This window comes from Sorex fumeus, unplaced genomic scaffold (assembly GCF_029834395.1).
Source record: "Sorex fumeus unplaced genomic scaffold, SorFum_2.1 ptg000043l, whole genome shotgun sequence".
In the NCBI taxonomy this organism is placed as follows: Eukaryota; Metazoa; Chordata; class Mammalia; order Eulipotyphla; family Soricidae; genus Sorex; species Sorex fumeus.
This window is the reverse complement of record NW_026606100.1, coordinates 45,977,861-46,005,213: the sequence shown is the minus strand read 5'-3', so window position 1 is coordinate 46,005,213 and position 27,353 is coordinate 45,977,861. Positions and strand designations below refer to the sequence as shown.

The 27,353-nt window shown below is 41.1% G+C and overlaps 1 protein-coding gene across 5 annotated transcripts in view; it reads left to right on the top strand.

The window, feature by feature from the left end:
• The window catches only part of SHTN1 (shootin 1), a 118,049-nt gene that overhangs the window by 5,075 nt on the left and 85,621 nt on the right, over positions 1-27,353 (top strand). For all 5 annotated transcript variants that reach the window (XM_056120682.1, XM_056120683.1, XM_056120684.1 and 2 more), the window contains 2 exons: positions 12,379-12,431; positions 25,009-25,069. In XM_056120682.1, the coding sequence (XP_055976657.1) occupies positions 12,379-12,431; positions 25,009-25,069 (114 nt within the window). The remainder of the gene's footprint in view (positions 1-12,378; positions 12,432-25,008; positions 25,070-27,353) is intronic.

The window sequence follows — 27,353 nt, the reverse complement described above, 5'->3', positions numbered from 1 at the left end:
TGTCTTTACAGCACTATTTGGTCATATGTGTGGCTGGAGGGTACATAGATACCTGTAGATTCATAAGTTAATGAAAACATCTCCCAGCCTAAAGTATTTTGCCTCTGTTGAAAAAAATGTACACAAAGCATAAATGAATGTCGCAGTGAGATTTTTTAAGAACCTATGGGGTTTGACATGTCTCCACCATTACATTGTTGGAATGTTGGAATTTTTATGTAAAAACTACAGAATAGTTTCACTGCTTCTAAAGTTCCCTCTCTCTTACTTCTTTGCTCCCTCTTTTTGCCTGAAATGACCACCATTGGTCTTTTTATTCTCTCCTCCCCCACCCTGATGGCAAGTACTTTTCTTCTCTCTCTCTCTCTCTCTTTTTCTCTCTCTCTCTCTCCTCTCTCTCTCTTTCTCGTTCTCTCTCTCCTTTTGGGCATTATGGTTTGCAATATAGATACTGAAAGTTTATCATGTATATCCCTTTACTTACTTTCAACACTCAGTTTTTGTCCAGAGTGATCATTTCTAACTATTATTGTCATACTGGTCCCTTCTCTATCCCAATTAGGATTATCATTGAACTTTTAACTGGTTTCATAGTTTAGCCTTTTCCAGAATGTCACATTGTTGGAACTATACTTTTATGTAGTGCCTTTAGATTGGCTTTTTTTTTTAAATATACTTAGTAATGGGCATTTGAGTATCCTTCACCTTTAATGTAACTTGAATAGTGTTTTTATTTTTTTGTATCCCTGGATCATAGCCCAATTGTATGCCTATATCATAGTTTACCCATTCACCTATTGATGAACATCACAGTTGTTTTCAAGTTTTTGGCAATCACGAATAAAGCCTGTCACAACAGTCATGGTAAGGTATAGGTGATGGGAGTACTTCTGTCATCTTATGATTAAGTGATTCTGTGCCTCAAGACTGTGACTTTCACTAGTCCCTCTCAGTTTTGTCTTACCTTCTTAAGTGAGAAAGGATGACTAGAAGAGACTGCAATTGAGTGTCTATTTCCTGTAAGGAAGGCTGGAAGTATCTGGAGTCGAGTATTACTTTCCCCCTAGTCAAGATCTGGTGAAATAACTTCTCTGGAAGGCAATTTTCAAAAGGGTCATTTCCCCCTCCCCTTGCCAAGAGTATCGGGGACATTTTCTCTGATTTGACTGTAAGAACCTGTTAGCACTCCTAGAGACAAAACTCACAACAGTTTGGGAGCCATTTATTTATTTTATCCTCACCCAGCGCCCTTCCAGTGAAGTGTGTTGAGACACCTTTCCTCCCACCAAAATTAAAAACTCATTAGAATGGAACCTCCAGCAGTTTGTGGATTCCAAGGTAGATTTTTCTGTCTTGGTACTGGTTCATGCAGAGGTTATCCGTCCCAGGATTTCTGCTCCAGGAAGTTGTGATTCTCTATTCTGCCTCTTTAGGCTTTGGAGTGTCATTTGCCCCATGACCTTAATTCTCCAAATGGATTTAAGAAGAGCTTTTGCTTTTCTGTTCCTTCAGCATTGTTTTCGTCCATGTGACGATGGCAGTGTTGACTTTTAAAAGCTTCTATGAGACCAGAAACCAGGCTGATATATGTATTTTAAAATTATTCAGCTTTCATCCTTTCTGTTTGTTAATTTGAAATCATCAATATCGTTTTTTCTCTTTGAGATTACTTCTTAAAGTATTATTAATTCATTAGTACCAAGCTGCATGTACCACTGAGTCATGAATGGATTTGAGGTTTTCCATAATTTCTTTTCAAATGTAAAATCTCTCGTCTTTGTTTGTTGATGAGGTTTTCCATTAATGTTTTCCTAGCTTTTCTCATGCTTTAATTAGCCTGTGAGGGATGAACAACTTCTTTCTACTCTGATTTTAAGAGGAGGGCCCAGTGGGATGTGTGCAGAAGACAGCAGTGTCCTAGTTGAGCAGTATCTGTTCTGACTCAGCCCTGTTCTTTGGGAGTAAGAGGTATTTCAAGGCTCTGTGATTCTCAGAGATGCGCGCTCAGAGGATGAGGGTGTATATTGGAAGATCTCAGGATGCCGTGTTTTTTCTCACCATATCTGATAGAAGCTTAGTTTTGATACCAAGAGTATCCTGCCTGCACGGCAGAGCCTGAAAAGCTCCCATGGCATATTCAATATGTCAAAAACTGTCACTGTCATCCTGTTGTTCATCGATTTCCTTGAGCAGGCACCAGTAACCGCTCCTTCATTCTAGCCCTGAGATTTTAGAAAAGTGCCACATTCGAGGCTCTTTCAGGGTCAGGAGAACGAGACCCATCATTGTTACTGGTTTTTGGCATATTGAATACGCCACGGGGAGTTTGCCAGACTCTGCCGTGTGGGCAGGATACTTTTGGTAGCCTGCCAGGTTCTCCAGAGTAAGAACTAGATAATAAGATGTCTGGGATCTGGGTTTTATAGTCTCTGGGTCTTCTTGGCCGTTGATGGGATTACATGCTGCTGGGGGCAGTTGGTGGGTGTAATGCCTACATACTGGAAGATGGGGATCTGGGTGGAGGAGGCCCAGTCCCAATCCCAATGCCAAAAACAGTAAGAACAAGTCTCACAATGGAGATGTTACTGGTGCCCACTTGAGAAAAATCAATGAACAATGGGAGGACAGTGCTGCAGTGCCATGCTCTTATAACATATGGGGTGGGAGAGGAGACTGGAGTATCTTTTACGATTTGTTCATATGAAGCCCTAGGTCTGTTTTTCTTGTCCTTTAACTTTGTTATCCTTTAACACATGTTTTTTCCAGTTCTTCCAAATGCCAGGCACTGTGCCAGATGTGGGCATCTGGAAGCAGAAATCTATATTCCTTACCCTGTTTCTGGCATGATATTGGGCACATTCCACATGGTTATGCTCGATAACTATTTTTTTTTCCATCGGGTTACTTTGGGAGTCAGTTGATTTGTTCTGCCTCAATTGTTTCCTACTGTGGGATTTGTTTCTTCTAGGGTTTGTGTCTTCATCTGTAAAACTGGGATGTCTGGCTCTTGACTGGCTTCACAGATACATATTTGCCATTCATTCATCATAGGTTTGGTTCACTCTGGGCTTGGTATTCTCCTGGGCATAAGGTATATAGCAATGAATTGAGAGAGGTAAATGACAAGAAAACAGCCCCATGCTGAGATTAATTGTTAATTGTAAAGGTTTCACTGTCCACACTGTCCACTGTCTTCCCGTTGTTCATCGATTTGCTCAAGCGAGCCCAGTAACGTCTCCATTTTGAGACTTGTTGTTACTGTGTTTGGCATATTGAATATATGCTCTCGGTAGCTTGCCAGGCTCTCCAAGAGGGGTGGAGGAATTGAACCCGGCTCGGCCGGGTTGGCTGTGCGCAAGACAAACACCCTAGACCTATATAAACAGGGCACTCCAGTGGTTTATTATAAATACAAGGGCTACTTTTCGTATGTAGTATATAGGGAGGGTTATCGCTTCTCAGCTTTTTGGCCAAGATCAAATGTAGTATATAGGGAGGGTTTCATTTTTAAAAAAAAAAATGACATAGTGGGATATAGTGCCTGAGCACCCAATATCCTCAATTCCTGTCATTCAACTGGAAGGCCCAGTTGATTGAGAGTTACCAGGAGTGGACCCCGTACTTGTTGAGCAACACTTAGGAGGTGTACCCCCCGCAACCCCCAATTTTCTTAATTTTTTTTCAGGCCATATCCAGTGTTGCTCAGGGATCTACTCTTGATTATACTAAGGGGGCTGTATGTGGTGCCAGGGAGTGAACTGGGGTTGACTGTGTGCAATGCAAGCACTTGGATCCCTGTACTGCCTCTCTCCCTTCCAATTTTTTTGCTTTTTTTGGTTCACACCCGGTGATGCACGGGGTTTACTCCTGGCTCTGCACTCAGGAGTTACTCCTGGCGGTGCTCAGGGGACCATATGGGATGCTGGGAATCGAACCTGGGTCGGCCACGTGCAAGGCAAACGCCCTGCCCGCTGTGCTATCTCTCCAGCCCCGCCCCTTCCTTCCAATTTTTTTAAAAATGAAGTGACTGCAGGCAGAGGGGAAAGTATTTGTACAGGTATCTGGGTTTTAAAGGTATTGGGGGGGAACACCCCTAAAACAAATAGGCTGGAGAGATAGTATAGCAGGTAAGATGCTTGCCTGGCACTTGGCTGACTTGGGTTCGATCCCTGGCACCCCATTGGTCCCCTGGACACAGAGCCAGGAGTAAGCTGTGAGTACAGCCTCTGTGTGACCCCCAAACCCAAACCAAATAACAAAGATACAAAAAACTCAAAGATTTCGAGGGTTCGGGAGAGCCCCCAGACTTTGGGTATGGCAGAGTAAGAGATGGTCTCTGAGGGAAAACTGTGTGTGGGGGCAGCAGGTTTCCAGGTTGTAAGGCCAAGTCTAAGAACAAGAGGATGAAATAGCCAACTTCTTGTTAACTGCCTGCCTTGTAAAGAGAATTTGGGACAGAGGAAGTAAGAGGTGAGGGCTTCACCATTACTGAGTATCGAAATTAAGGCCCTGGTTCCTGGTAGAGGAAAGCAGGTTAAACAGGCAGTTTTATGAGAGTTGAGCAGTTTGATGATAATTTGGAGGTGGGAGAAAAGAGGCATCAAGATATTTACTTGGCGACTTGGTAGATAAGGACATTCGGGAAACAAGGTCCTGCAGAGAGTAGTAGGAAGTTTGGGTGCAAGAGAGTTGATACATTAGCCTCTAATATGTAGGGTTTAAAGTGTTTGCAGGGTGTCTGCATGGGATTCCAGAACAGTACTCCCCAGGAGAACTTTGTGTGGTAATAGGAATGATCTGTGCCCACTACAGAAGCCACTAGCCACATGCAACTAATTAGAACTTGAAATGTGGCTGATACAATGGAAGAATTAAATTTTAATTTAAATTTTAATAAAATTATAATACATTAAAAAATACTCTCCTCTCATTGTTCATCGATTTGCTCGACTGGACCCAGTAACATCTCCATTTTGAGACTTGTTGTTGCTGTGTTTGGCTTATCAAATACGTCACGGGGAGCTTGCCAGGTTTTGCTGTGTGGGTAACATACTCTCGGTAACTTGCCGGGCTCTCTGAGAGGGGCAGAGGAATCGAATCTGGCTCGGCCAGGCTGGCTGCGCACAAGGCAAACGCCCTACTGCTGTGCTAACCCTTACCTGGCAGGGGAGACACCATGATCATAATACATTAAAATATTTTAAAAACCATAATCAAGACAGACTGTACTGGCCACCAGGCTAACTCTAACTTTTCAACTTATAAATTTTTAATTGTCCTCTTGTCAATAAATCCTTTTCTTTTTTTAAGTTTTTGGGACATACCCAGTGATGCTTAGGGCTTACTCCTGGTTCTCCTCTAGGAATTATTCCTGACCATATTAAACTCAGTACATATAGGTTGGGGACCATATAGGTTGCCAGGAATTGAACCCAGGTGAGCCGTGTGCAAGGCAAATGCTCTACCCACTGTACTATCTCTCCAACCCTCTTTTCTTTTTTAAAAATTAAAAATTATTTTTTTTCTTTTTTTTTTTTTTGGCTTTTTGGGTCATACCCGGCGATGCTCAGGGGTTTCTCTTGGCTCTGTGCTCAGGAATTACTCCTGACAATGCTCGGAGGATCATATGGGATACTGGGAATAGAACTTGGGTCAGCTGCGTTAAAGGCAAACACCCTACCCACTGTGCTATTGCTCCAGCCCCTAAGAAATTAATTTAATGTAGACAAAAGTCACAACTGTTGATATAGTTCTAGAGCTGAAGTTGATTAGATAACAAAGCTCTGATATTAAAATTGATAAATATAAGAGTAAATTTTTGTTTTTGGGCCATACCTGGGCACTGCTCAGGGATTACTCCTGGCTCTGCACTCAGGGATCACTGCTGGCAGGTTTGGGGAACCATATGGGATGCCTGGGATTGAACCCAGTTCGGCTATGCACAATGCAAATGCCCTACCCACTGTACTATCACTCCGGCCCCCAAGATAAATTTTATGTGAAAATTGTTGTATCTCATTATATTAAGTCTTTGTCTAAGAATTCATTTTAAGTGAAAAAATGTACTGAGTTTAATAAGTAAAAAAAGAATTTTTATTAATTTAAATGTAAATAGTCATGTAGTCATGTGTATGTAGCTAAAGGCTACTGTATTGGACAGTGAGATCTAAAGAATCGATTGGAAATGATTGGAGCAAATGCTAGATATAAGGTCATTTATCTGCCATTACTGAGAGGTTTCCAGGGATGTTAGATTCTTCTGTGCCAAATATGGAATAGTCCCAAGCAAACTGATTGTTGTTTACCCTAGTCAGTGTTATTAACCTAGAGTTAGGAACTTTAGTTGTTATGTTTCTGAAAAAACTAAGACTACTTGTTGCTTCCCAGACTATGTTATAGTTTGCAGCTTGGAAAGAAAACTCTTGAAATAGAAAACCAGCTTGATTCTAAACATCTTAGAACTTCATTCTTGAAACTTCACCTGAGACAACTTAGGTGGGAAACTTGAGTGGGTGATGGGTGGAGATGGGGCTAGATGCATGTCTTAGTTTCAAAGCTCCCCCTGGATTCAGATGTAGTCAGAAACAGGAAGTTCAGCTCTCAGCATTGCTTCTACTCCTTTGCCATCTTCCTTTTACTACAACAAACTACAGCCCACCTTCTCCTCCCTTTATTTGATGCCCACATTTTAGAGATTTTCCTGGTCTGCCATCTTTCAGGCCATTTGGAACAATAGTTATGCCGAGACTGAAGACAGTCGGGAGCAGCTTAATGCTTTCAATCTCAAACAAAATTATTATTATTATTATTGTTATTACTTTGATCACGGGCTGGAGTGATAGCACAGAGGGTAAGGTGTTTGCCTAGCACGCAGCCAACATGGTCTACCCAAGTTCAATTCCTCCGCCCCTCTCGGAGAGCCGGCAAGCTACCAAGAGTATCTTGCCTGCATGGCAAAGCCTGGCAAGCTACCCGTGACGTATTCAATATGCCAAACACAGTAACGAGTCGCACAATGTTACTGGGCCTGCTTGAGCAAATCGATGAAAAACGGGAGGACAGTGACAGTGACTTTGATCACACCCAGTGATACTCAGGGGCCAACTCAGTGCTTGTACTTCTGGCAGTGATTGAGGGGACTACGTGGTGGCAGGATGGGAACCTGTGCCTCTTCTATACAAAGCATTCAAAGTACCTCTTCTCACTGTCCCCCGACCCTCAAACAAAAGTTGATATTCTTTGCTGCATCATTACTAATAAACCTGGCTTATATGCCTTCAACACTGGGTGTGCCTGAATCTTATATATGTTACCTCACTCTCAATAGCTACATGTGAGAGATGTGTGTGTATTTATTTATTTGTTTGTTTATTTTCTATTTTCTAGGTGAGAAGGAAGAGGCTCAGAGAGATTAAATAACTTGCCTGAGATCCTCTGGCTAATAAGTGTTCTGGCATTAGGCTATACTTTTTAGTTGTTGTTTCATGCAATCTTATAACACAGTAAGATCTGCTTTATCTGTAAATTCAAGAGAAATAATTCCATCCTTTCAGATGAAAGAAAACTGGTCAACACCTAGGTTCTTTTATATTAGTTGAATAAAGTTTTGGAGGATTTCTTTTTCAAACTGTGCATCATTTCTGAAACAATAAGATGAAGTCACTTCAGGTTTTGTGAATTTTGCCAAGATTGAAGCTTGGGCTGGAGTGATTGCACAGCAGTAGGGCGTTTGCCTTGCAAGCAGCCAACACAGCTGACCCGGGTTTGATTCCTCCGCCCCTCTCAGAGAGCCCGGGAAGCTACTGAGAGTATCTTGCCCCCACGGCAAAGCCTGGCAAGCTATCCGTGATGTATTCAATATGCCAAACACAGTAACAACAGGTCTCAAAATGGAGACATTACTGGGCCCACTCGAGCAAATCGATGAACAACGGGAGGACAGTGATACAATGAAGTTTGGCACAAAGTGGAAGGGGGAGTGCGGTTAGGACAGAGAAGGGACACTATGACAGTCTTAGTTGGAAATTATCACACTGGACAAGAACTGAGTACTGAAAGGAGTAAAGTGATATGAATAATACACTTTGAGTAACAACATCGCAAACCACAGTGCCTATAAGGAAAATGAGAGAGAGAGAGAAAGAGAGAGAGAGAGAGAGAGAGAGAGAGAGAGAGAGAAAGAGAGAGAGAGAGAGAGAGAGAGAGAGACACTGCCATAGGGGCAGGCTTTGGGGGGGCGGGGTGAGGTAGGCGGGAGGGAAACTGAGGACATTGGTGGCAGCAATGTGCGTTGGTGAAGGGATGAGTTCTGGAACATTGTTTGACAGAAACTCAATCATGAACAAGTTTGTAACTGCTTTGTAACTGTGTATCTCATGATGATTCAATAAAAATATTTTTAATTAAAAAATTCAGAAATTATAAAACAGATTGAGGTTACCTGTATCTATCTTGATATGTATATGTGTGTGTGTGGGTGTGGTGTATAAATATTGTTAGGGCAGTGAGCTTGAGGTTTTTTTTTTAACTTTAAAGAAATAAAACATAAGTAAACATTTTATCTTTAAAAAAATGTTTTTGGGGAGGGGGTGGGCCACATCTGACAGTGCTCAGGCTGACTACTGAGTCTGTGCTCAGGGGTCACTCTTGGCTGTGCGTGGCGGACCGTATTGGGTGCTGGGAATTAAACCTGGGTCAGCCACATGTAAACAAGTGTCCTGACCACTGCACGACCTCTCCTGCCCCCTAAACGTTTTCTTTTATACTTTATTCTCCTAGTGCTTCCTTCCTGATGCCAGATGGTTGAATTCTTCCTATAGTTTTCCTCTCCTGCCCCTGTTCCTGCCTTTTATTATTTTTTAAAAGTTGCACACAGTTACAAGACCTATTTTCCGTGCTTTCCATTAAGATCTGATAGGTAAAAGGTTCTTAATTAATGCTTTTCATAAAGACTCAGTAATTGGAAGTCTGCATTGTTTCATCTGAAGTCTATTGGCAATATAATGAAGAATAGTATAGCATTTTTAAAAAGCCTTCACAGCCATTATCCAGGGTTCTAAATAGAAAAATATATTGTTTGCTTTGTATATTTGTAAAGTAAGTCATAAAGAATAGAGTCGCAAGTCTATTTCGATTTTTGATTTTCCAGTTTCATCTACTGGTAATTTAAAATGTTAAGTTAAACTAAATTTTAGTCTCACAGTAATGTTATGTTTCAAAATAATATTTAAAAAATAGTAAGATTTGTGATAATGACCATAGATAACCTAATGGCTAAATGTTTATATGTGTTTGTGTATATGTATAAAATATGTATATAGATACACACACATATATATATACACACATATGTATACACACATGCACACACACATACATATGCATATAGTTTGTTTTTGTGACAGGAATTGATCCCAGGGCCTCATACATGCTTTGGAGTTATTTCCTTGTCCCAATGCATATTTTTCAGATCTCTTAGCTCTTGTTTCTTTCTGTTAAAAAAGAATGGAATCCTTTTATTATTATTTTAGAACCAAGGACAATTTGATTTTTACTCACTGGTTGGAGTATATATATGGTGGTAGAACTAGTATGCAAAGGGTTTTGTTCAGTGTTCAGTCAAGAGAGACGGAGATGGACCTAGGCCGCCTGTACCCATTCCAACCTATTGAGCTATTTCTCCCGTCCAAAAATATGATGATTTTTACGGGCCAGAGTGAGAGTATAGCAGGAAGGATGTTTGCCTTACATTCATCCCACATAGTCTCTTGACCACTGCCAGGAGTGATCCCTGAGTGCAGAGTCAGCCCTGAGCACCCCCTGGGTGTAGCCCTCCAAAGCAAAAACAGACCAAAAAAGTAATTATTTTTGAAAAGCTGTATCTTTGCATATATATACTCAGCTATCTTGTGGGTTGTCTAATTTTGTGGGGGATGGCTTCAATACAATTGTTTATTTTTATTGAGATGTTCATGAGTGCTAATAAAGCTTCTGGGCATGGTAAAATCCAATAAATATTTGTTTATTTGAATTTGTGATGTATTAGAAGAATACTAAGTTATGGATTTTCACAGGTATATGTACCCCTGTGTTTGTCTAGCCTTATACACGATAGCCAGGAATTGGAAAGCAACCTAAGTGCCCATCTGCATATAACTAGAGGTGAATATTTACAAGGGAATCACGGTCACGGTCCTCCCGTTATTCATCGATTTTGCTTGAGCAGGCCCAGTAATGTCTCCATCATGAGACTTGTTGTTACTGTGTTTGGCATATCCAATACGTCACGGGTAGCTTGCCAGGCCCTGCCGTGCGGGCAAGATACTCTCTATAGCTTGCCGGGCTCTCCGAGAGGGGTGGAGGAATCGAACTCGGGACGTTCATATTGGCCGCTTGCAAGGCAAATGCATTACCCGCTGTGCTATCGCTCCGGCTATTGCTCATTTATAAAAAAGATGAAATCTTGCTATTAACAACAACATGGGCGGATCTAGAGGGTCATATGCTAACTGAAATAAATCAGATTTGAAAAGACAACCATTATGTGATTTCACTCATGTGGAAGAAATGCAAAACAAACAAACAAACAAAATTCTTGGATTCTAAAAACAAGATGCTGGTTATTAGAAGAAAGAGGGTAAATTGGGATAGGAATAGCAGATTGGAAAGATGAATCGTATGAGGAAACATGGCAAGGAGACCTTGAAGGCAAACATATGGTTGTGGACAGTAGATGCTTCTAATGCTGTATACCTGGAACTTGTTTTTTTTGTTTGTTTGTTTGTTTGTTTTTGCTTTTTGGGTCACACCTGGCAATGCACAGGGGTTACTCCTGGCTCTACACTCAGGAGTTACTCCTGGCGGTGCTCAGGGGACCATATGGGATGCTGGGAATCGAACCCGGGTTGGCCGTGTGCAAGGCAAACGCCCTACCCGCTGTGCTATCGCTCCAGCCCCTGGAACTTGTTTTTATACTGTTACAAGCTAGTGTAGCTTTTATCCAGAAATTGGGGCAAGTGGGTTAGGGCCATACCTGGCGTTGCTCAGGGATTACTGGTTTTGTTGGCAGGGGACTGTATGCAGTGCAGGGCACTGAACCAAGGCTAGTGCAATCACTCTTGTACTATTTTTCTGACCCTTTAATAAAGTTGTTTTAAGGTGAATTGCATTTTGAGTTTTTGATCTCATCATTGCAATAATTATTCCAGAGCCCTAGGATTTTTATGAGAAGAAACAAAGCATGGACTTTACCCTGTAAATTGTCTTTTTTTTTTTTTTGGAAGCAGTTTCTGCACCAGAGATTAGAACATCAATTTAGAATACTTTTAAATTAATAAACAGAGTATCTGGGGTTTCCAAAAAGTCATGGTTTCAGATTTTTTTTAACTTCTATTTTGGGATTATCCTTAGAAATAAGTTGTTTTTTTTTAAAAGAAAAACTAAGTGCTTTGTAGATTAGTCTCATTTCAGTTCTTTTCAATAAAAGTATAAAAACACAGTCTAAGTATTCCCTGGATCTTAGGTACTAGTTGAGCTGTTGGTCTGTGTGTGAGCACAGTTCTGTGAGGCCCACCTTAGTTACTGTTTATCATTAATTTTAGATTATTTCCTCTTTCTTCCTATCTTTCTCTCCCTTTCTTTTTCTCTTCTTCCTTCCTTTCTTCCCCCCCCCCCCTCTCTTTCTCTCTCTCTCTTTCTCTTTCCAAACATTGTATTCTTAACTGGGAGGATATCTTCAAATGGTTCCTTGGTGAAAAGATTAAGTGTGGATATGCAGGTGGTTACTGTATTTTTTCCCTATAATAAAGGGTTTTAAGTCCTATGCTCAATATTTGAAAAGAGTTCACGCCTTTTGCCAAGCTAATGAAATAAATCAGACTGTTATCTGTTATAGCTGTGTGATTGTACAGTGCCCCCCAAGTTAGCCCTAAATGGAATGCGCAGTGCTGAAACTTTTTGCTGTGCGAATAGGCAATCTTGTGACATGGAGTGGAATGTGTAAGTTTACTTTAGTTTCTGAAGGCTTTTCTAACATGAAAATTAAAAAAAAACTTACAACACTTCTCCCCACCTCCCCACCTCCTTTCACAATATCAAAGAGAAATACGTGCCTTGTCCTGGTCACCTGTGGATCATCCATCTTCCGCCCTCCCGACCTAGGGAGAACCGAAATTCACCTTGGTGGGCTCACATCTGCTTTGGTCTCTTTTTCTTCTTAAAAGCAGAAGTTCTGCCTGCGGCCTCCTGTCTACCCCACCCCCATCCTAGCTAGTCGTAGTCAATGGGAATTAGTTGGATTCTTAGGTTTTCCTTTAGTAAACTTGGGATAGTGTGATAATTTTGTTTTCTTTTCTTTTTCTTTTTTTTCTCCCCTTTTAGCAATCGGTGAATATGAAGACCTTAGAGCGGAGAACCAGAAAACAAAGGAGACGGTTTGTACTTTACCCTTTTTTAAAAAGCCTGAACTGCATGTTGCATTGTTCTGCCACCAATTTCGGTTAAATGCGAATGAGAGGGTTTTTTTTTCTTTCCCCCTTCTTTTTTTCTCCTGCTTGTGTGGTTCAAGCTAATATCAACTCCAGGCTCCAGATGGTAGAGAATAGCAGGCATGCCCCGGTGGGCGCTGCTCTCCGAGATTAACTGCATGGCTAAATGTGCAGCAAGCACCAGGCCCAGCGACTCAAGCCCCCAAGAATTGTATTTCCCCCCTCAACAGTTAGATGTGGGATTTTGGTGATGGAATCGAAGGCCTGAGATGTTTTCATCTTTGGAACTTAGATATATTGAGATTCTGGAGAGAATTTTTGGAGTTATTCATTGTTGTTTAGCCCAAATGCTTTCATAAACCCTTTGCATCTCTGATAATTTACTGGGTGTTGAAAAATATCTACTATGAGATGGGAAGCCTCGTGACTATTTTTCAGTGTTCTGATTTTTTTTTAAATGTTAAATACTTGATTTCTGCTTACCTTTGCAAACTATGTCCCCATTTTGTCTGTGAAAATTTTCAAGTAAGATCTGTGTTGTATATTTTGTTCCTCCAAATTTGGGGTGGGGGGCAATGGGAGGGAAGAGGGAGGTTAAAGAAAGGTGTTGGGGACTGAATAGAAAGTGAAAAAATTATAGAGAGAAGTCCATTATGGGTTTTATATGTAAACTAAATTTACTTTTAGAAATGTATTTGTTTGATACACCAAAACATACACTTTCATATTTTCATGATTACCAATTACTAAAGAGAGCTTTCATGATTACCAATGAAGATGGTAACCATTTTTTTAATTATAAAATTTTATTAAAAATTTTATAGTAAGGAATGTAATAAAAGTTGGCAGTGAGCTAAATATGTATAAAGCTTGTGATGTACTTGGGGCATTATTTATTTATGGCTGTTTGGAGTCATCTAACTTCTTCTTTTAAAAAAATTTAATGATTTAATGATTTTACCACCAATAAGTCTCTAGTTTTCTTGGCAATAATACCAGTACCTACTATAGTTTAAAGTAAACTATGGTATTTTATATTATTGGTTTTTGTACCCAGTTTTAATGCCCCTTTGATTGTCAACAAATTTTTGCTGTTTGGTGAAATTTTACATTTATTTTTCTCATTGGATGATTCAGAAAATAGTGGATAGAAGTGATGGAAATATTCATGATAGAAAATGGCTGGTACTGTGACAATATTACCACCACCTTCTATCATATGACTAGATGCTTACCAAAATGAGCTTGAGAAGATTTTCTAAGTCTAATACCATAATAAAAAAATTGAGCTTTCCTGAGGATCCCAACAGGTAGGAAGATTGTACTTTGATCCTGGATCCCTGATGCCCCAAAATATCAAAGCAAACCTACTGAGTGATTCAGAACAGATAGTTTGAACCTCTTCCCCTAAGATATAGAAGCATCTGCCAGTTCTTGGAGGAGTCAAGAAGTTACTGGTCCATTGAGATTCTCTCATAGCTGCTCTTGATCCAGAAGGAAAAGAGCAAGACAAAGTGGAAAGATTCAATTCAATTCAATTCAAGAGGACCCTTTCACTTAATCTAGAATATAGGAGAAAATTCAGGCAAGTATGTACTATGAAAAAGACGGAAGAAAATATGAAAGTAGGAATAGGGCGTCAGAATCATAGCACAGTGGATAGTGCATTTGCTTTGCACATGGCCGACCTGGGTTTCATCCCCGGCACCCCATATGGAACCCCAGCACCACTAGAAGTGATCCCTGAGTGCAGCGCCAGGAGTAAGCCCTGAGCATTGCTGGGTATGACCACCTCCTCACCCCACCACCCCCAAACGAAAAACCCCTGAATGATGTAAGAGGAAGAAATGTAGACATTTTTGGTTTTCTCTTGTCCTTTTAATCTTATTTACATGTAGATTTAGCAAGTAGATATTTTAGAAACATCCCTTGTTAGTGATAATGGCTGCTTAACTTTCTGTGGTGAAGGTTTAAGTGAGCCATTTGGTATACAAGTTGAATTATAGGTAAAATGCATTTGAGAAAAGAAGAATTGTAAATTACCTTAGCCCATTAACCATTTACTTGTTTCTCTGCACCGAGTATGGCCTAATACTTTTGTAACATCTGTATACATTATTGACCTGCTTCTGTCATAATTCCTTAAAAAATAACTATTAACAGAAATGGAAAGGGGAAAAATGAAAGCAATATGGAATGCTGTTTTGGTCGGGGAAAGCGAAGTGGAGTGGTTTTAAGTTCAGCGCACTCTGTTTATCTTCTGTTAAAAAGACTAGCAGGCTTATTACTGCAGATTTTTCCCCCAAAAGGGGGGGCTGTATTACAAAGAAGGGAAGCATATAATAAAAGCCTTTTATATAGCATAGAATGAGTAAAAGCAGCTTTAGTTCGGAGGTGGTAAATGCAGAACACCATTTTCCCTGGCAGAGCTCTTTCTTGTGCCTGGCTGGGTGAGCTTTGTTCGGTCTACAGAAATACAAATACACATCAGCAAATACACATCGTTGTCTTTCCCTTGTGACCCCCAAACAGAGTTCAGCAATATTAGTCAAGGATAAGAATAGAAAGCATGACTCCTTTTGCCATCGTTAAATTGACGTGGGGAAATTTCATGAATGGGAAGGAGCCAGAAAATAAATTGTAAGTCACTTGGCCCATTTGCATGTCCACATGATGTCTGACTATCTTGGGATTAAGTCATGAATCTTGTCAAGGGAAAGGCACAGTGGGCGAGACCCCCATGGGTTAGATATCTTTTGAATGTCCTGTGTGGGGTCTCCTCTGTTGAGACCAGTAGGATAATGAAGTTCTTGCAAACAGAGTTGCAGCTCTCCAAAATCCACGTATCTACCTCATCCAGCGTTCCTGAGCTCCATTTCACAAGAATAAGACCGCAGGACTTCATGAGTTTCCTAAGGTTCCACAGATCATGACGGTCTAGGTTCAAACTGGATATAAATGCTCTTTGAATATAAATGCTCCTTTGAAGCCAAAGAACATCACACAAACTCATTTACTCTTCTACAACTATCCTGGTTTTATTCTTCATTTTTTGGGGGTGTTGTTCACTCATGAATTTCCCACAGCAAATGAACAGGCTCAGTTATTTTCTGGAATATTTGTTTTTACTCTGTGTCTATTTTAATTTTTTTGAAAAGTAAAAGTGATCAAACAAAGCTCACATCAGAAAATGTCACACATGTTTGTATTTGCATATAGATTTTTGGAGGGTGGCTTTAGGTTCACACCTCGTGGTGCCCCGGGACTACGCCTGGCTCTGTACTTGGGGGGTGCTCCTGGCAGTGCTGGGGGGCTATGCAATACCAGGAATTAAGTCTGGGTCAGCCACATACAATTCAAATGATTTAACCCTTGTATGTACTTCCTTTGAGTACACACACACACAAACACACACACATCCCCTTTAAAATCTTCTTTTTAAAGGAAAATGTTATCTGGATCATTGTGCGGTTTTATCAATGTCTTAAATATTAGAGTCAGATTCAGTTTGAGTTTATAAGGAAAGCTTTTTTTATAGGGAAGCATTTTGTTGAATGCTTTGGGAGTACGCTGAGTATAAAGAAAAGAATATGAAGGCCATACTTGAGTAAAAGCATTGCATTGGGGGACCAGAAAGTTGGTAAATCACTGTGCTAAATTATGCTGTTTGTCAATGAGTTCCTAGAGTTGGGATGGAGTGGGATATGGGAAAGGACAGAAACACAAGGTTCCTGCTCATTGCATGTGACAAACTTATTAGCCCTTATTGTTTGGCTTAAATGTATTTATTTTTCCCCAAGACTTTTCTAACTTTCTCAAAGCATAGTTGTTTGCTTATTTATAATAAAACGTCTGTTTATTTCTTAGACACTTAAGACATCTTATCCATCTAAACTTGTTATTCTAAAAAATATTACCTAGGACCTAAGTGGTATACATTGGATTAAAATGTTAAAATTTGAGATATTGTTTTTTTTTATCCAATTCCAAGGTAAATAGAGCTCAAAGAGTACTACTCTATTTTTTTTGTGAAGTTTGAATCTACTTTCGCATTACCAACAGTTTGTTTAAAAGTAGAAAAGCCTATCACTGACATCAATTCCCCGTCCATAGGTTTCACATAGATTATGTGAAATAGGGGTCTACTCTGAAATGAACCAAATAAAATGTTTTAGGTTGCTTTTTGCAGCAATCACTATATTCATATGTTAGTCATGCTTCTACAATTGAAGGGCATTTCTTATGATTCATTCAGGATCTTTGTCATAATTGGCTTTTTCTTCTCCTGTACGGGGGGCAAAGCCGCTTGAGCTGTTAATGGAATAGTTTTCACATTACTCAGGGTAGTGGGGAAGTGGGCAAAATGTACATGGCAAGAAGGACATTTGTGTCAGAGAAGAATGTCTTCCTTTAAGCAGCAAGTATTTATGTTTAGTAGTATGTCCCGAGATTGAGTTTTGAATTGAAAAAAATATTGAAGTGGCTGATTAGAAGTCATTTGGGTGAGCTACTGTAACAGTACATTAGGCTGTTCAGTCAGCTTGCCAGGAACAATGAATAAAAGGGAATGAGGCAGATGTTTTCCAAGTCTTATGTTTCAAGAAGCAAGATATATGATACTCTGTGCATCTTGGGTTCAGTTGTCTATTGTTAAAATTTCTTCCTCTTGTGTAAATTTCAGAGGTGAAGGTCCCAAAGCATTTTATTAAAAACATTTTTTTTTCAAAGAAACCACTTTGAAGAGCAAGATATATGCATACATTATGCTAACTATTCATGCATAATACATCCACATACATGCAGTTCCTTTAGAACAGAGTGGCAAGTGGTTGTGCCAGAGAAAAAGTAATTACTTAGCAGTTTGAAAGTGAAAATGAGTCTCTTATTAACAGCAATCTATCCAGAAACAAAGAGCAAGGATCTCTGTTCTGATGACATGTGTTTCTATCTAACACACAATACCTAGAATTTGGAGAATGCTGTAAGACAGCTTTGGGGGGGTGAGGGTGGGGGGGTGCAGCTACTACTTTTATTGCCTGTGGAAATTGGAGGGAAAGAACTTTGAATTGGAAGAAAGAACACCACCAAAAGAGAAAGAGAGTGAAAGACATTCCATCCTAGTGGGAATGATTTAATTTATTGTGTTCTTTTAAGGATAGGCACTGTTGCGTTCTAGCCCAAGTTACATAGGTGGAACAATAGAATTGTCGATGATTATTGAAAGGGACTTGGTGGCCTTCTCATTGCATCACTAAAGATTCTAAAGCAGGTAAACACTAGCAATTCGGATGCTCTGAATGTTTACACTTTCAAATATTCTTGACGCAGAGATTCCCAAACTTATTTGACCTTATTTGACCTACTTTTTCCTTTTCAGAAAAAAATCAGCAACCCTCCTTGCTTTTTTTTTTTTTAAGCAAATAGAAAGTGTCCCCTAATTGTACCCAAGGCTGCTACTGCCCTGTTTAATTCTTCAAGGGCCCGGTGGTGGTAGAGAGGGTCTGGGTGACTCACTTTGGGAAAAATTGCTCTAACATGACAGACCAGGAATGAACTACCTGAAAAACAAGGTAAAATGGTCTGGTGATGAGATCTCTGCAAATCCAGTATTATTCTATCTCCTGTATGTTTCTGTGGTTTAGTATTTCTGTTAGAGCACTCTTGCTTCTTACAAATTACTTGTTTCATTTCTCATCTTTCTTAATAGACTGTGAGTATTGTGAGCACACACTGCCTGTTAGAGTTTTCCACTGTATTTCCTCAGTGCTTGAAACCAAGCCTAGTCCTAATAGGTGCTGTATAAATAATTTGTCCAATGCTCGGAGGAGGAAATGATGCATTTAGTGATTATAGTAGATCACTGTAGAAAAAATATGTTCTCCCATTAATAGTAAGGTAAAGGCCCCTGTCTGGATGGTCTGCTCTGGGAGGTGTGGGAAGGATGTATTTGTGGACTTCTTGGGCCCCATCAGGAAGAGAAGAAAAGAGTATTTGTGTTAGTGGAAGTTAAATATAGTTTAGAGTATCATTTTTTTCTCCCTTGCATAAATACATATACACAGAAAATATATCGAGTTATTTTGGTGTCTCTACTAGTTTTATGTTCTTCCCCAAGTCCTGTCACATGTGCGTTTGGTATAAATCATAGTTGGATGATACGCAAGGGAGAAAGAATGGAGTTGGCCATTTTGTTGGTGTTGAGGAAGGGATAGAGGAGAACAAATGTCAGCTCATGCTGGAAATCGGTTTGCTAGTGCTTTGAAATGCTGCTTTAGTTTCCCAAGCCAGGTATCTGCCTGGAAGAGGGTCAAGCAGTAGATCTGGAAAATAGCCAGGACTTCTAATAGTAAGAGCTTAAAAACCAGCAACGCCAACTTTTGGTCACATTCAGCACTTCATAAAGTGCCAAATCGAGACTCCACTAGATGTAATATTAGGCAACTTGCTTAAACCAGCCAGCATTCATGCTGCTGGGTTCTACTCTAGCCTTGAGCTACAGAGAATGGTTGGGCATCATAATTAAGTGATGTGGGCCCAAGAACATCTGTTCCTATTGCAAAGCCCTCATGGTAATTCTCACACAAAAAGAAACAGTTTCTGCAAATGGTGCAGCTGCATAAACTGGGTAGAGAAAGGGGTAGGATGGGTGAGGGGCTTCTGCAGGCTGTAAAGAAGGAACGTTCTTCTTAAATGGCCCATAGCCCTCGCTAACTTTTCTCTCTAGGTAGAGCAAGGGAAAAGTTACAAGATGTTTTACTGGATTCACTGAAGACAAATGGCTGGTTGGATTTCTGCTTAGGAAAGCAGACGCCTCTTTGCCATTTTGTTCAGCTCTTGATCGGAAATAAGTAAACTGCGCTTGCAGCCTGTGTAGACTCCCCTCCCCCCAGCCCCCAACATACACCCCTTTCAGTATCCGTAACAGATGGTAAATTCTGTGGCTGCCAGTTCTATCATAATGTGGTTGCAGAAAATAACAAAGCAACATGAAGACCCCTGTTAGAACACAGCTGGGGTTGGGACACAGCTTCCGAAGCTGGTGGAAGTGGCTAGAGGGTAAATGTGCAAACATATAGCTGGCCTATAGGAATTGGTTGCTTGCATGTTGGAACCAGACAGTAATGTTGAAACCTGCTTTAAATCCAAGCCCTTCTACCTGGGCCCTCTGAGCAGAAAGCAGGGGCACAAAGTTTTATTTTTGAGCTACTGGGATAAGCCTACTTAAAACAGTTTGTTTTGTTTTGGGACCACACCTGTCCATGCTCAGGCTTATTCCTGGCTCTGCATTCAGAAGTCACTTCTGGTTGTGTCCCGGGGACCATATGCGATGTCAGGAATGGAGCCCAGGTCAGCAGGAAGCACCCTACCTGTTGTAGCATCGCTCCAGCCTACCTAAAATTGTTATGCACTGTTGATGAGTAGTCATTGGTATGTATACACACACACACACACACATATATGGTTTGTGTGGGATATCAGGCTTGTGAGATACCAGTTGTTGATCTTTTCTGAAACTGAGTAGAAGGCGCACCATCCTGCTTGGCACATTGATGCTGGCACTGCGGTTTGTGTTCAGTAAACCATATTCAGGTATGAGCCACCAGTGGTACATGCCAGCACCAATATGTTAGTGTTGCAACGATGCAATACAAACTGGTTATTTGATTTGACGGAAATGAAATTAGCACCTGTTGCTTTTCAGTGGGAGCCATAGAAAGTCTATAGAAGAATCCAGCTGACTTGAAGTTAGAATCAACAGTCTCAAATACCAATTTTATATATAAGCATATGTAAAATTTTCAAAAGGTGTAATCTGTTTTCCACCAATGCCAGATTAAGTAACATAAAATAGGGCTGGACCGATAGCACAGCGGGTAGGGCTTGCACGCAGCCAACATGGCTGACCCGAGTTCGATTCCTCCGCCCCTCTCGGAGAGCCCGGCAAGCTACCGAGAGTATTCGATATGCCAGACACAGTAACAACAAAGTCTCCAATGGAGACGTTACTGGGCCCGCTCGAGCAAATCGATGATCAACGGGAGGGCCTTTACTTTTACTTTACTAAAATAGGGCTAGGAGATAGAGATCTTTGGTGGTCATGGGCCCCTGAGCATCACTAGGTAGAACTCTGGAAGCTGCTGGCACCTCTGGGGTGGCTTGGGTAATCCCTAATACTACATGCCCCCAAACAGTGACTTGGCTGGTTTTCTATTGGGAACTCTCGGTCTCCTAAATGTACTTGGGAGCCCTCTCCACCACAAAAAAAGAAACATAACATGAGTATTAAAGCCAAAAAATGCATTTTGCTTAGCAAAAAATTATATTTCACTTAGCAGTAAATACTCAGGAATTTAAATTTAATAAGAAATTGTTTCCTTTAGGATCTGGAATTATAGCACAGTGGGTTGGACATTTACCTTGCACGCAGCCAACACTGGGTTTGATCCCAGCATTCCATATGGTCTGCCTGGAGTGATCCCTGAGCACAGAGCCAGGAGTCATCCCTGAGCCCTGCCAGGTATGGGCCAAAAACAAAACAAAGAAAAAAATAGTTTCTTTTAATGTTTAGAACTATAACTTGCATTTTTGGAGGTGTGGGAGGGCAGCTTGGCAGAGTGGTAGGGAAGTAAACAGAAGCCATCTTGTAGCAAGTAAGAGGAACATTCCCCAATAGCTGGCAGCGGTCTGCTAAAATCCGGCATCACACAGCCTGGTAGAGCGTGGCGGGGCGGGGCAAGGTGCTGATAAAGCTTCATTTGGCAATCTCAACCTCTAGTGTTTAGAAATCTAGGCAACAAAAACCAATAAATGCAACTGACCTGATAAACTGGAAAACTAAATTAGGAATATAAATATATTGTGCAGACAATGAATTTCTCCAAGAAACCCTTGTGAAAGAATATGCTATTTCTTTTACGTCTAGCTTTTATAGAGGATCTAAGTCAAGATTTAGTAAAGTTATTTACTAACTTAGTATTTTTTTCTGCCTCCTTTTCTTCATTTATTTAGTGTGTGTGTGTGTGTGTGTGTGTGTGTGTGTGTGTGTGTGTGTGTGTTTTGGGTTCCCCAAGCAATGCCCAGAGGTTCTCAGCAAACTGGGCCAGGAGTTCATGAGGGCCTGAAAATGCAGTGGTGCCTGGGAGCTGCCAGGCTACCCTAGGCCATGCTTAGGAGAGTTGGGATTGAATTGGGTTGAGCCGCATGTAAGTTGTGTGGCTTCATTAATCCCCGTAGTATTTTCTCAGCCCTTTTCTTTGTAAAAGAACAAATGGGCTTGGGCTGTGGCTTGGCAGTCAGCGTGTGCCTCCCACTTCTCAGGCCCTGGATTCAGTCCCTGGAGTGTCTAAAATTAAAAACAAATATATAAATGCACAGAATGACACAGACAAGAACAGATGCTCACGACACAGAATTAGCTGTAATTTTGGAAAGCTCAAAAATAAAAGAGAAGATGTGGGAGGTGGCTTGTACACTTCACATGCGGGGGACTTGGGTTTGGTCCTAGTCACTGTGTGATCTCCTAAGCACTATCAAGAGTGACTCCCAGGTGCTGAGAGCACTGTGGAGGAGTCCTCATCCTCTAGGAGTTTCACCAGGTGGATGCACTCAGCCCTCACCAAAATAAGGAATGCGACAGATAAAATAAAAATCCCTGGTTTATTCCAACATGTGTCCCATTCATTTCTCTCTTCCTTTTTTCTTGGTGAGGGACTCTGCAGATCCCCCAGCAGTGCTCAGGGAATCTGGGTACACTCCCAGCAGTGGTTGGCTTGGTAGTGTTCGGCCTGATGGTGCCCAGGGCCAGTAAGGGCTTCAGATGGCAGTGCTGAGAAGTGGTAGCACATTGCTGGACTACAACCCTTTGAACTCCTCCCTGGTCCCCATACTCTGTCTTTGAAGGAACAACTGCTGTCATGAATTTTGTATATACTCCACTTCATTTTTTTATATTTTCATGTGTGCCAGATTTATCCCAAAATATACATATGCAATAGAAAGTGTTTTTGTGTGCTGAACGCTGTCCATATATATTCTACAACTGATAGCTTCACAGCATGTTTTTTTTTGAATTTTTATTTTAATGAATCACCATGAGATGCAGTTACAGACTTACAAATTTTCATGATTGTGTTCCAGTCAAGAGATGTTCAAGCTATCCCTCCACCAGTGCCTATTCTCCACCCATAATGTTTCCAGTATCCTTTCCCCCTTCTTACCCCCATCCCATCCCTGCCTCTGTGGCAGGCACATTTCCTCTTACTCTCTGTCCTTTTGGGTGTTACGGTTTGCAATACAGGTATCGAGTGGCAATCATGTTGGTCCATAGTCTACCTTCAGCACACATCTACTATCTTGAGAGAGCCCTCCAACCATCATTTAATTAGTACTCCTTTCTCCATCCCAGCTGCCTTTTCCCCCAGAGTAACAGCGTGCTTTTTGAGCTTTATCTGGTATTGATACATAAAACCTTGAATTCATTTTAAATGCTCTGTAATGTGGATGCAGTGTGGCTTGATGTTACAAATGCTGACCATGTGTTTATAGCCCATCTTGTGTCTATTGCTAGAGATTCTAACGGTAGACTCTAGCTGTGAAATTGTGACATTGCTGAGAACTAGGTTGTATATATTTAGGTTTTTTTTTTAAATGTAGGAGTACTGCTATTTATTCAGCCACTGATTAGCTGATTGAATTGTGCATGAACTCCAGTATATTTAGTTTTGACAGTTTATTTCCAAAGTAGGTAATGGCAAAGTAGTTGATCGTTTTTTTTGGGGGGAGGGGGGGGGAGGGGGGTGGTGGGGGAGTCCTCCAAAACAGTTATCAAGGGACTGTGGGGGAATACTCCCAGCTATACTTGGCCAAATGGGCTGGCTGGTTTAATGTCTAGGCCTGCTGGTACTCGGGAATTCGAATTCTGGGCCCAGATCTGTGTGGGAGGGGCCATCTAGTGCTAAGGAGTAGCTCAGCTTCTTTATGAGCATGAAAAACTTGTGCTACCTCGCTCGTCCTCAGTTGACATTCTTTATTTGGCCCCCCAAATGGTACCCAGGAGACTTGGGGGAACTCAGTCAACAGGCCAGTTCTTCAGTGCCAGGGCCCAAGACTGCAGTTCTGGGCTACCCAGACAGTGCTTGGCACCTTCAGGGGCCACACCATGCCATGTTTGGGGACCACTAGGAAAGGTTACGCCTGGTGGTGATGCTGGGAAGGCCAAGTGGGGCTGAGGATCGAACTTGAATTGGTTAATGCCACGGACACACTCTCCGTCTGTGTCCTGCCGCGGTGCCTCTCTTGCCCCCCCCCCCCGCCCGCCCCCCGCACACACACCCTTAGCCCTGCCCTTTCCCACCTCGTTCACTTTTTTACCAGCAGTATTTGAGTATTTCCAACTTATGCTCTTAAAGAGTCTCCGTTTTTGTCTATTCATGGGACTAGCTCACTGCCTTTTCCAGTTAACAGTTGTTGATCACTTTTTAGGTTTTGAAATTTGAAATGGAAAATGTTCAAATGAATGAATCCCTAATACATTGTCTTAATCTTCTGACTAGAGTACTATAGTATTCCCATAATTAGTATTTTGCTTATCACTAATACCTGAGCTAAGTTTTTGTGAAGGACAGGGACACCTGGTGGTTTGGGGATGCACCCATCAGAGCTTAGGGGTTCCTCCTGGTTCTGTCATTGGGGGTTGCTCCAGGGACCATGTGGTGCCAGGCACCCACACACCAACTGTGTGCTCCAGCAGACCCTTGAACTATCTTCTTAGGCCCTGAGCACAAGATTTAAATGAAAAATATTCATACTGCAGGGCCTGTAAAGTAATAATAGGTGCTTGTACCTATTATTACTTTACACTAAAAGGTCTTCATGCTGTTTTAGTTATTTTTGAATCTTTCCTTATTCAAACTTTCTAGTGATTCTTCCCACTTTTTTAGATAAAACATGAGTTTATAGAAATACAACATTGCCATCACAGGATAATTCCTTATCTCCTCCTCTGACCGAATATCTGTGGATATAAGGGTGGTTTTCCTTGAGTGAGAGCAAGCCAGGTTGTGTGGTGGCATTTGCCTTGCTTCAGTATCTACTTTTGTTGCTTAGCAGTGTGGCAAATGTGTTTCAGTAAATATCACCCACTTTCAGAGAATCGGACCTATAGATACGGTGTGTGTATGGGAGGGAGATGGTGTTCCCTGTTTTAGCAAAATGCCTATGGAAAAAGCGATATAAAGAATCTGTTAAAGAATCAATACATATTCATTCAGAGATCATAACTTGCCTTGTTACGGAGGAGATGGTCATGAAATGACTCTATCCTAGAAAACTCCAGAAAATTGAGGCGGTCTGATAGTATAGAGACTGTGCTGATTGAGAAGTACCAAAACCATGTGATCATTAATGCTTTCTTAAGGTTTGTAACCTTTTTCATAAAATTACTATTGTTCAGAAGTTTTTTTTCTTGCCCTTAAAAACTTAGGATGCACACTTTATCTTTTTTTTTTTTTAAATCTCGTTTCAGTGTGACAAAATTAGACAAGAACGTGATGAAGCTGTTAAGAAACTGGAGGAATTTCAGAAAAGTAAGTAAGAAGTATAGTGAAATTGTTATAACACCCTTCCTGCATGTGGAGATTATGTGGGTAGGCAGGGACTCTATGTTTAGTTCCTTTCCTCCAAGCGAGAAAGCATGAAGCATTCCTGTCTGATGACTGCTATTGTACTGTTGTTCTGGGTGAGGAGGGATCTCCTCAGTGGTCCTTGCGGCTACCAGGGCTGGAGCCAACAGTGGTTGGAGACTTGGAACTTTGGGTATACCAGGTACATGGAGTTCCAGTCTTTTGAGCTATATCCCTGGCCCTGAATGTTATTCTCTTTTTTTCTATTCAGAACAGTAAAGAAGGGCAAAATGGTCTGTAATCTTTGCTCTCTCTCTCTTTTTTTTTCTTTTTGGGTCACACCTGGCAGTGCACAGGGGTTATTCCTGGCTCTGCACTCAGGAATTACTCCTGGTGGCACTCAGGGGACCATATAAGATGCTGGGAATCAAACTCAGGTCAAAGACAGCGTTATTAATAATGCCTCGTTCTTGATCGCTTCACTGTGCCATAAATCTTTCTGCAAAACACAGTTTTACTTTGCATTTGTTTTTGTAGCTTGGTTTCTTCAGCAGGCAGAATATTAGTGGTCACTTTTGCATGCTTCTAGAGATGTATATCAGCTTTAATTGTTGCTCATAGTATTCTACAATATGATAATATGATAAATATTATTTAAACATCCCTTCAGTGATCACTGTCACTGTCACTGTCCTCCCATTGTTCATCAATTTGCTTGAGCGGGCCCAGTAACGTCTCCATTGTGACAATTGTTACTGCGTTTGGCATATCAAATATGTCACAGGTAGCTTGCCAGGCTTTGCCGTGCAGGCGAGATACTCTTGGTAGCTTGCTGGGCTCTCCGAGAGGGGCTCAGGAATTGAACTCAGGTTGGCCATGTTGGCTGCGTGCAAGGCAAATGCCCTACCCGCTGTGCTATCGCTCCAGTCCCCCTTCAGTGATAGATGAATTATTTCTGGTTATAAATATTATTATTTATTAATAATATTATTGATAATGAAATAATATTTTATTATTTGTAATGAATTATTATAAATAATATCATGGTAAGTATTCCTATCCATGTATATTTAAGGTGATCCTATTAATTCCTCAGGTTAAGATTTATAGAACTTTAACTTTTTTTTCTGCCACACCAAGCAGTGCTCAGGGATTACTCCTGGCTTTGCACTCAGGAATCACTCCTGATGGGCTCAGGGGAGCATATGGGAGGCCGGAAATTGAGCCCAGGTCAGCCCAGGTCAGTGCCAGACAAGCACTCTACCTGGCGTACTACCTCTCCAGCCCTTAAACACCTGGCGGTGCTTAGGGCTTACTCCTGCTTCTGCACTCACAGAGTACTCCTGGAGAGCTTGGGGGACCATATGGGTTCCTGGGGACCAAACTCAGGTTGGACATGTGCAAGGCAAGTGCCTAACCACTGTACTGTTGTTCCAGCTCAGAAACAAACATTTTTAATAGATTTAATAGATCTCCTTTATAAACAATATATAATAAAATGCATATTCTTATGCAGGTTGTATAATCTCAGATTTTTGGTTTTGGGGTTTTGTTTGGGGGGGGGCAGGGGAACTGGATCATATACCCTGTGCTCAGGGCTCACTGCTGGCTCTGTGGTGAGGGGTCACTCCTGGCAATGTTTAGGGTACCATATGTGGTGCCGAGGAAAGAACCAGGGTCAGCCCTGTGTACAGTAAAACCCTTATCCTTGTACCGAACTCTGGCCCTGCAATACTACTTTTTAAAGTGATATAAACCTATTACTTCTTCTTCCTCTAAAATAGAATGTATCTGAAATTATGAGGAGGATTAGATGAAATATTTCATGGAAGAAAGGCCAGACAGGGAGCCGGCCCTAGCCCTTGGAAGCAATGTCTGTCTTCATCATTCTACAGATGATGTATCAGTCAGGCTGTTTGATTGTATTATAAAGTGTTGACTTGGTAATTATACAACAAAGCATTTTATTCTCGTTGAAGGTAAAACAGCCATAAAAGCAGCAGTAGAGTTAAATTTCAATAGCCACTTTATTTCCAGTGACTGGCTTTAACAAAGAAAATCTCAGGGGGATATTGTCGACATTACCTGTCTTTGGAGGCCACTATGGTATGACAGAAAGATATGGAAATGTATAAATTCTCGTAGGACTTTCTTCTTCTCTAATGCAGGATTAATGAAATGTTTTACACTCGAGCTGACAACGAGTCCCATCTATAAGTTACACTATTCACATTGTTAGCAGTTTCTA